Raw genomic sequence first — 11176 nt, forward strand, 5'->3', positions numbered from 1 at the left:
AAATAATTGTCGAATAGTATTCAATTTTAGATGTTGATAAACTTAAGTGCTGAAAAGAGAGATACAAATTTGTTAGGCAATAAATGAAAATCGATAACTGAATATTATTAATTTCATACCAAACATAGGAGGAGGAGAATTGTCAATAAGTTCTAGTATTGTCATCAATTATTTTTCTGTTGAATGAATTCAGTAACCCCTTCCTTGCTTACCGCATTACATAAATTTTAGACTTACCAGATTTTTCTTATTAGTCAATACTAATAAATTTTTTTAAATAAGTTTTATTTTTCATCAGTTACTGAATTTTGTAAATTTTTAGCGCTTAATTAAATGTCTTTCCATTATTGAGTTTGGAAACTTGACTGCATTTTCAATTTACACTTGTATGTAAAAATCTAATCCTCAGTCCCACCTATCACATTGTGTTAAGAAAACCCTAAGTATGTAAAAAAAACATTAATTGGATAACCATTTTTCCAAAAGATCAAAGCTATAAGGAGATAGGCAAGATTTCTATATCAATATCTAATTGCTATTATTCATATTTTTGCTTCCATGTAAGTGTCATTTTCAATATATGTAACTTTGTCGCACTATTTTTAATTCATTGGAGGGCTTGGGAAAAAGACTTGTATGCTTGGTATTCACCCCAACTGACGTATTTGATCGATCCCGCATGCTAATTGTATATTTGGACTTTTAAAATTTCTACAATAACATGCTATTTCTTAAATGACATAATAATAAATTAAAAAAACAAAATCAGGCTACCCCCGAACCTAGTCTAGACTTAAACGAATTGCCGTGGTTTTGCGGCAATGAATGTTTCCCACCCCTAGATTTCACTGGTCGAATGGCCATGCAATATGCGAATATCCCTCGATTGGAAACACGTTTTTACGATAACTATTTGATTGTGACATTAGTTGTAAGTATGTCATCTTGTACAATGAAATTCACGATTGGCCGAACTTTTTAACATTAATGGAAAAAATATTATTATTATGTAAGGGTGTAATTTGCATTGAAAATAGAATGTCACAGCAAAATCGATTCGTAAGTATGTAGCATAGATGATGAAGAATAAGCATGCAAATACTTGCTTAATTATACAGAAACATGCATATTTAGAAATTTCATTGTTAAAAATGGTCTGAAGCATATCTCTACACAATTTCATTTTAAGGGCCATTTGGCTTTACTGGTAAAAGTCGTCTTCCTCGACTAATCTCTGTGATTATTTTGAGCTCTCTGATTATCTTTTTCCGAAATTTTTTTTTTGAAAAGTTTAATGTGGACAACAAAATTTAAGGATAAGAAGTAGTTAGAGCGAACCTATCTTAGGATGAAATCAATTCAAGTTATTCGCGAGTAATTCGAGCTTGGCTTCATGATTGCTCTTGATTAACTCGCTCAATTTCAAGTAGAGTTCGAGCTCACGATACTAAACATGATTACATATACAAAACAAAAAATAGAAGAAAAAAATGTAGGGATTTTTAGACAACAACAACAATAATAAGAATAATAATAATAATACTTGAAATTGAGCGAAATGGAAAGCAAAATGACTACAACAATCAAGAAGTATTATAGTTTTACCATTGAAAAATCACATGTTAGGCATGTGCAACCGAAAAAACAAACGGAGGGTTGATGATTGTAACGAAGCCAAAGTTCAGTGATAGTTTTATATAACGGTTGAAAGTTCGGGAATAAACGTGCACCGCCCAAAAACTTCATATGGTTTTAATGCAATTTCCCAAAAAACAGAATTGCTTGAAAAAAGTATTTTTTGCTCTTTGATTAATCTCGAGCCTTGTCAAAGATAAAGTGACCGGTTTAGGAAATTAAATTACAAAAACCCTATTTATATATGGTAACCCTAATCCCCCGTCTTCACCTATGTATGAAAAGAGACGGCATGATTCGAAAACAAGATTCGTCGCATCCAGACGAAATGCTGGAATAATGAATCTACCTCCGAGGGCTCGGGGTCCGAGTACGCAACAAAAGTTGGCCACGCCATCTTAATAGAAAGGTCACCCTCAAAAAGTTGGCCACGCCATCTTAATAGAAAGGTCATCCTCAATTCAATTTTTTTTTTTTTGGGGGAGGGGGGGTGTGTGTAGAAGTAGAGCCCTCATGTCACGTTACATAGCACCTTACAAAGTGCATTAGGAAGAATTTTTTGAGACGCTATTCTTAGATGTCCCTTTCATGAAGTCAGACACGATGGGCCAACTTATTCTCCTGGGGAGAATTAAATAATTTTTGGGTGGGAAATAGGAATATACTCCTAGGTCTCCCAATTGAAATCCCGAACGGCTTTGTGGCGTTGACAAAAGTATGTTGCCTCATCGGGACCCGCGGAGCCGTTTAAGGACCTTTTGTTTTCTTTTTGTTCAGAAAAGCCACTTAAAGACAATTATAATGAATGGCATTTCGACTATCCATACGAAGCTTTCGTTTATGGTCATATGTTCAGGTCGTGTTGAGAGCACTCCATGAGTAAATTCCTGAATGTATCGGACTGGCGTGTGAGAGCATTCCATGAGTAAATTCCTTGGTCAGACTGGTGTGTGGACCGCGACCTTAAGATCGCCTGAAGAGGCAGAACAGTCAATTTGCGCGAAGCAGGCTTGGACAGAATCTGATCCACTATACAACAATTAAATGGCTTATGCTATTAAAAAATAACGAATTATTTTACAACATTTCAAATACCTCTAGTGACGAAAGATCAAATAGTTTGCATACCAAATACTTAGGGCGAAAGAGCGGTACCGTTTGGATAAAAAAATGCTTTGTTGTAGTTTGATAATTTTAATTTTTGGAGTAAGCAGCTCCACATGTAATCAACTTTAAGTAGCGAAAGTTTAAAATTTATAAATAGATTTAACTCTGATATCATGTTATGTTATGTTATTATAATTTATGCTATTAACATACAACATGGATTGAAAGATAGATTGTAACGACGTGATGTTCACTTGACATCGTCTCGCGATTAGTGGAATGTTTTCCCTTATCAAACCGCTAATGAATGAGAAGACAATATAATGTGTGTCATGTATGAGAAATTTTCCAATTAGTCATAAACCTATTATACGGATGTCAATTTAGTCCTAAACTTTTTAATTTTGTCAATTTACTCCTAAACCTTTGTGCAACATCCCAATGTAGTTATTCTAGCCAGTTTCCACCTGAAATTGCTGATGTGGCAATATGCCATGTAGGTCGACCGACCTGGCTGGACCGACAAGTTAGCTATTTATGGCAAAAATTAACCGGAATGACTACATTGAAATTTACGTAAAGGTTTATGATTGAATCGATAAAATTGAAAAGTTTATGACTGAATTGACATCCATACAATAATTTTAACATCGATCGGGTGTCAATGTCATTTTTTTTTCGTCGAAAGAAAGATGCCATTCATATATCAAATAATACTAGAGAGGTATATAGAAGTCTTTCTCCGAGCAAATCCCAACTAAATTGCAGAACAAAGCAAAAGCCAGAAAGAGAATAACAAAGCATAGTCCGTAGCTAAAAGCACGCTCTCATCTCCTAAAAACATATTTACTACCGTGAACGATCGTCGGCCGATCACCATATTCAGTAATGAGCACACGCCGAAATCTCTCACTCCACCGTGCGTTTATATTTATTATCCTCATCACATCGCCATGCATAAACACCAACATTAAAATGCTGAAAGAACGTATATCGATGTCATTTAACCATCCAAACAATGACTAAGAGAACAAGCAAAAAAAAAACCTATATATTATTCGGGAGTGACCGCTGCCACTACGGCCAGCTCATAAGATCCTAGCGTGTAGCTGAAGCGACTATGGTTAATTAATTCTAGTCAATTAACTCAAGTCTTTATTGTGATCCAATTGCAGTTTTTCCTCTGCTGGCCATTCTTCTCTTCTGAACAGAACCTCGGAACATACAAATACATTGCATCATTGAAAAAACAGCCTCTCAAATTTAAAGGATGAAAATAAGTTAAGACCAAGAGAGGTGGCTCATGGAAAACTAGAACTACGGAAATTTATCTCCACTAGCTTCCGAGGAAAGCGACAAAGGCGTGCGACTTACCGAATCCGACCAATGAAACCTTCGTCCCCTCGAAAAAGAAATCATCGTACACGCGAAATGGACACGTCTCGCATACACAATGTCAAATTTTCGGAAAAAAACAAACCTCCATGATCACCCTCGTTTTCTAACATTGACCACTTCGCACGATTTGGCCAGCAGAATCTTCAATTAAAGCGTCTCGACTCCCGAGCCCCCTATAAAGAGCGGGGTCGTCACTTCACATTAAGGAAAGAAACAGGTGGGGGTGAAAGGCCGGCGAGGAGAAGCGATGGCGGAGAGGAAGGTGGCCGCGATGGAGGAAGAAGAAGGAGTGGAGATCGCGACGGAAGCGAGAGAGGTGGAGAAGCTGAAGGAGCGGAAGGTCTCGTGGACGAGGCTGCGCCGCGTCGACTCTCTCAACCTGGAGGCGGGTCGAGTCTCCATGTCTCACGCCCACTCCTCTGAGGTGCTTCTTGCCGATTTTGTGCGGAAAATGTTTTTCTTTGGCTAATCAATTCCATTTTCTGAATTTGATGTTAGTGGGTTTCAAGGAAACATCCCATAGAGTTGCTTTCGTCAGTTTCGCCAGAACCAACTTTAGAACGATCGTCGAATCATATGGGAATATAGAAAAACAGTGAGAAGACTCTCGGAAATGATACGTGTCCCCCAAATAACTGAGTTTTTTGTTTTCGCGATTAAATTGCTGATATGAGTTGTTTACAGGTGAATTGGCAAAGGACGTTAAGTTTGGCATTTCAGAGCATAGGAGTGGTGTACGGTGACATAGGAACATCTCCACTCTACGTGTACTCGAGTACATTCACGGAGGGAATTAAGGACACTCAGGATGTTATTGGGGTTTTGTCGCTAATTATCTACACGATTGCTCTCCTCCCCATGCTCAAATATGTCTTCATCGTCCTCTTGGCCAATGACAATGGCGACGGTACGCACATATAGAGATCTATTGTGCTTCACATGCTAGGATTATCAGCATATTGTACATGACCATTTTTTGTAGGTTCAGATGCCATTATTTTTATTTAGCTATTTCATTTTCTTTGTTGGCGACCGATGACTTATTTTCGTAATTCTAACTAGTGCGTCTCGTGCTCGCGTGCAGGAGGGACGTTCGCATTGTACTCGCTGATATGCCGGTACGCGAAGGTGAGCCTGATCCCGAATCAGCAGCCGGAGGACCGAGAAGTTTCGAACTACAAGCTTGACACTCCGTCGAACCCGCTGCGACGGGCTCAGAAGATCAAGTATATGCTCGAGAACAGCAAGAGCGCCCGGATCTTGCTTTTTCTTGTTACCATCATGGGCACTTCGATGGTCATCGGCGACGGTGTTCTCACTCCATCTATTTCAGGTTTAGATCGCTATCCTTTCTTGCTATTTCTTTATTAAAACCCTTTCAAAGAATTCTTTCTCGTTACCCATGCACAATTTATGCACAGCACAACAGATGTTTGGCAATTTTTCGTTTTCATGTCCTCACAGTTAAATGAAATTTCAGTCGATATATTTCGAAATCATTTGAAAAATGATATCAAGGATTCCTAAAGGTGCATAACACGATAGGGACTTCTTTTGACAATGTTATGATAAGAGACTTCGACATGGTGAAAACCAATAATTTCACAAACGTCGTGTTAGAACAACAGTCCACAGAGTCCGCTTCCTCCTTTTGAAGGAGAAACTGTCTTAATTGTTTCTTCTTTTGGTACTGCACATATTTTGTGTATCTTGAAAGCTAAGATAAGCTCTCTGGTCCTTTTTTCTTTCTTTTGGGTTCCTGCAGTTCTTTCAGCAGTGAGCGGGATCAAGTCACTTGGGAAAGGTAAATACAGTGCTTCGTTATTAGCAAATAGAATATACAAATTTGCTTCTAAAATCCATATACAACTCTCTTCTTTTTGTCACGCCAATATTAACTCATCGATAAACGTATATTTATGTATGGACATGCAGATGCTGTGGTGTGGATATCGGTGGCGATCCTGATAGCCCTTTTCTGCGTCCAGAGGTTCGGGACGGATCGCGTCGGGTTCTCTTTTGCGCCCATCATCTTACTCTGGTTCCTGTTCATTAGCGGGATCGGGCTCTTCAACCTGTTCAAGTACGACATCGGTGTGTTGCGTGCCTTCAACCCTAAGTACATCGTCGACTACTTCAAACGCAACGGCAAGCAAGCCTGGATCTCGCTCGGCGGCATCTTCCTCTGCATTACAGGTTTGTGTGTGTATGCTTGTGTGTGTTTTCTTGGGTAAAAAGTTTTAAGCTCATTGATATGGATGGTTCAATTGAAATCAGGCACTGAGGCCATGTTTGCTGATCTGGGTCATTTCAATGTTCGAGCAATCCAAGTAAGTAGATACGATTTCCTTCGCCTTAACTTTCAACAGAAGGAGTTTCTTCTTGACTTCTTTAGGAATATTTTAATCAATTTTGTTTTGTTCATTATCTGTCTTCATGACTCCGTCCATTGAGGAGAATACAAAAGCACAAAATTTCTGAATTTAGTTCTCTCTTTTTAATGAACCACATCAGTTTCAACTGAATCTTTTCTTATTTCGACGATCGTGAGGTGATGTATTTGTGTCCTGTGCACTAAATATATGTCATAGTGTTCCCATGGTCGAGTTTGATTATTTGGGTGTACAATTCATGCAGATCAGCTTCTCTTTCCTCGTATTTCCTGCACTTTTGACCGCATATAGTGGACAAGCAGCTTATCTCATGAAGCACGCTGATCATGTTGCCAACACTTTCTATGACTCAATCCCAGGTATGTAAAATTGAAATACCGCAGTTTATGCACATTTCATAATAGATATAGTCTAGCCAATAAAAAAATAATTAGTATGATTGCCATGATCGAGACTTACAAAATTGACCCATCATGCGTGATGTCTTGCGATGAGCCCGCAAAAGTTTATAAGGCGTCCCGCCCGCAGTATAAACGAGCCTATGTTTGACAATGTTTCGTGACTACTGTTGATTGATGAGCAGGACCCATTTACTGGCCGACATTCGTGGTGGCGGTCGCCGCAGCGATCATCGCAAGCCAGGCAATGATCTCGGGGGCGTTCGCCATCGTCTCGCAGTCGCTGAGCTTGGGCTGCTTCCCGAGGGTCAAGGTGGTTCACACATCGGCCAAGTACGAGGGGCAGGTTTACATACCGGAGGTGAACTACATGCTCATGATCGCCTGCGTCTTGGTCACTCTCGCCTTCAAGACCACAACCAACATCGGCAATGCGTATGGTAAGTCCAAAACGCATGGCTCCGTTGAAAAATTAATATGATTTCGGCTCCGTTTATTTCGTGGAAAATGAATAATTTGGAATATATATTTAAAAAATAATTGATCATTGAAAAATGTTTTACTGCCGACAACAATTTATATCTAAACAATTACGTCACTAGTGAAAATATTTTTCGTTCGTTCGTTCATTTTTTGTAAGTAATACAAACGATCATTTTAAGAAAAATATTTACAAGTTACTCATTTTCTGCGAAACAAACGGAGCCTTCATTTCCATTCGAGACTTCTAATAACGTTATATTAATTTGGACCTAATTTGGTGGCTTTTATTATCTAGTTTGTCTCATGAATGTTTGGTTGCAGGAATTGCTGTGGTGAGTGTCATGTTGATCACGACTTGCTTGCTCACTCTCATCATGCTCGTGATATGGAAGACGAGCATATGGTGGATCGTGCTCTTCTTCTCCGTCTTCGGCTCGATCGAATTGCTCTATGTCTCGTCGGTCTACTACAAGTTCAAGCAGGGTGGTTTCCTGCCGCTCGTGTTCGCCGCCGTCCTCATGACCGTCATGATCATCTGGCACTATGTCCACAAGCAACGGTACATGTACGAGCTCAAGAACAAGGTCTCGGCCCAGTTCATTAAAGATCTCGCTGCGAACCGAAGCATCAACCGGGTCCCCGGGGTCGCCCTCCTCTACTCTGAGCTTGTGCAGGGCATTCCTCCAATATTATCGCATTTTGTGGGAAATATTCCGTCTATCCATTCGGTTCTAGTCCTCGTCTCAATCAAGAACCTCCCGATCAGCAAGGTCGCGCTCGAGGAGCGGTTCTTGTTCAGGCAGGTCGAACCAAGGGGCTTCAGGATGTTCCGCTGCGTTGTGCGGTATGGATACAAGGACAAGATTGAGGAGCCGCACGAGTTTGAGCGCCAATTGGTGGACAACTTGAAGGAATTCATCCGGCATGAGTACTTCTTGCTTGAGGCTGCGAACAATGATCCCAACCGAAAGGATGAGACGGCCAACAACAGCGTACCCCAGTCGACATTGCTAGCGGAAGTTGGACAGGCCAACGGATCAACCGTCCAAATGGAGGAGTCGCTGCCGCAGCCAAACCCGTCCAATCTCTCTTCCAATTCTATCCAATCATTTAACGCGGTCACGTCGACGAATTCTTCCAATCGAACTGTGTTTAGTCCAATCCCAGCGGCTGAAGAGGAGATGCAATTCGTGCAGAGAGCAATGGAGAGGGGTGTGGTGTACCTCCTCGGGGAAGCTGAGGTGGTTGCCAAGCCGAACTCGTCCGTGTTCAAGAAGATCATTGTCAACTACGTCTACACTTTTCTCAGGAAAAATTTCAGGCAAGGCGAGAAAATTATGGCGATCCCAAGGCATAGGCTTGTGAGGGTTGGCATGACATATGAGATATGAATGGAAAAGAGAACACTGCTTGTGGTCAAATATAATGTCGCGACTTTTAATGGGAAAGTTGCTGAATGCATGTTTGGAGTGAGAGCACAAGTTGAAGAAACGTAATGTTCATGTTTCATCACCAATGGCTTTCTCTAACACAAAACATATTTTGTTATGTACCTTTTGTGCGTCTATTAATGAATGTTCTCGCCTTGTAGTTGTACTTTACCTTTTTCTTTGCATTCAACAAGAAAATTCAATTAGTGAACCAATGATATCCATTATTGTTTCGAGCCCGTTGATCCAACATACTTAGTCGGCAGGCCAAGCTTGAGTGTTGTTAGAACATGTCTTGATTTTGAACCCGTGAGTGAGGACCACCCTCATCAGATTGGGCAAGGGCTGCCCTTTGCCAGATCGGGGAAGGTGAATGTTGCCCACGCCTGCCTAGACGAGGGTGACCCTCGCCAGGCCAGGTGCGGGTGTCCTTTGCTCAAGGTCGGCAAGGGCGGCCCTTGCCTAAGGCCAGTGACCTTTGTCAGCCATCGACGAGGCTCAGTGATGGCCGGTGGAGGGACAAAGGGAAAAAGAAAAAAGAAAAGAGAAAAAGTGAAAAGAAGAGAAAAGGAAAACAAAAGAAAAACTAAAAAAGGAAAAGTAAAGAAAAGAAATAAGGGAAAAAGAAAAGAAAATTTTAAAAATTCAAAAAAAATTCAAAATAAATATTAAAATATTATTAAAAATTATTTACGTTAACGCCGGCCGTGCCACCTAGGATAACTAGCATCCACATCAGTAATTTCCGACCAAAATTGGCATGATTGACTCAATTGGCAAAACGTGAAAATATTTAGGACTCAATTAACCCAATTAAAATATTTATGACTGAATTAACAAAAGTACAATAATATGTTCGTGACTTTTTAGACAATTTTCCCGAAAAAAGAAGGAAGGTCACTCTGACCATTGAAGCAGGCTAATCGGTAGGCCACACAAGGAGTAATATGGTCAAAGTGTTGTGAAAGGGAATGTTTAAGTTAAAAGAGAAGTAGAAAAAGCAAGACCTTAAGAAAAAGCGAGTAAATTGAAACACGTGCAAGCACGGGTAGCTTACTACTTTTTTACGACTGTCAAGGATAGACTTTCCAATTCGAACTGTTTAATACTTAAATTAAGATGGGCATTCCTTCTTCTGGTCTTTCATTATTATGAAGTACTGTTTCAATTCAACCAACTTTGTTTTTGTGTAATATTAATCATCACTCAATTGAAGTGATAATTCGCGGGAAGGGTATTATTTGGAAACCAAGAAGACCATCTAGGTTTTTTTTTTTTCCTCTTTCAACTAAAACGACTGTATACTTCAATATAGATACTTTAATTTAAGTGCAAATGGACAAGGCACCACATGACATGACCCTTTCAATTTGCCTAAAAGTCAACGAGGCTTAGCATATGACGATCCATCCTTGTCCCTCGAATTTTTAGAATTCCAACTCGCCTGTCCAAAATTGCTTACGGAGATTGACTTTGGAAGCGTGATTGATGATCCTCAATGTGCACTTGTATAACTCTAATTTAAAACCCACAATAATTGCTACGACTATCTAGGGATAATGCAAGTTTTATAGTGAAGCTCGCTATCAAACGTTTATAATAATCAAATCTACTTTTCTCGGTCAATTGTCATCCGCACGCACTGCCCAACCCCTCTTCCCATTTTGGGTTTTGACGAAGTTCTCAATTCGGGGAAGATTTATTCAGTTTTGAGTAATTTATCTCTTTGAATAATCTTGAGCCTTGTCAAAGAAATAATGATTGGTTTAGGAAATTAGATTACAAGACAATATTGTGACACACCATATGTATTCGGCTACACTAATCCACACCCCTCACTTATCCATGTAAATAGTCAGATCAACTACCATTAGACAAGACTCCATAATAAGAAGACAAGAGCGATCTCAAGGATTACTCTGACTAGAGATGGTGCGATTTAAATACAAAATTTGTCACATTGAAACCAAATGCTTGAATATGGATCGATCATTGGTCACATAACTTTACAAAAATGATATTATTGTCATCTGGGATTTTTCTTTTATGTGAAGGTCACCCTCAATTCCTTTTGGGAGTAGAACCCTGGTGTCACAAGTATGTTAGAAAGAGTAGGCAATTGGAGTAACATAGGAAGTAGATGCACGGCATTAGGAAGAAATTTTTGAGATGTATCTCTCAGATATCCCTTTCATGAAGTCAGACTAGATTGACCGACGTATTCAATTGAATCTGAATGGTTTTGTAGCATTGACAAAACTATGTTACCATATCGGGACCCGGACAGCTGTTTAAGGGCCCTTTTGTTTTCTTTTTGTTCAGAAGAGCCACT

At 39.7% G+C, this 11176-nt stretch overlaps 1 protein-coding gene across 1 annotated transcript; it reads left to right on the forward strand.

The window, feature by feature from the left end:
- Positions 1–4351: 4351 nt before the first annotated feature.
- Positions 4352–9055, forward strand: LOC115681835 (potassium transporter 5-like). The gene is made up of 9 exons (XM_030605914.2): positions 4352–4564; positions 4825–5047; positions 5225–5473; positions 5906–5944; positions 6076–6336; positions 6418–6470; positions 6778–6892; positions 7117–7371; positions 7736–9055. The coding sequence occupies exons 1-9, from the start codon at positions 4388–4390 to the stop codon at positions 8803–8805; spliced, it is 2442 nt and encodes an 813-aa protein (XP_030461774.1). The 5' UTR covers positions 4352–4387; the 3' UTR covers positions 8806–9055.
- The last annotated feature ends 2121 nt before the right edge of the window (positions 9056–11176 follow it).

This window comes from Syzygium oleosum, unplaced genomic scaffold (genome assembly GCF_021117445.2).
Source record: "Syzygium oleosum isolate NSW1041296 unplaced genomic scaffold, Sole_v2.1 Sole_v2.02, whole genome shotgun sequence".
Taxonomy (NCBI): domain Eukaryota; kingdom Viridiplantae; phylum Streptophyta; class Magnoliopsida; order Myrtales; family Myrtaceae; genus Syzygium; species Syzygium oleosum.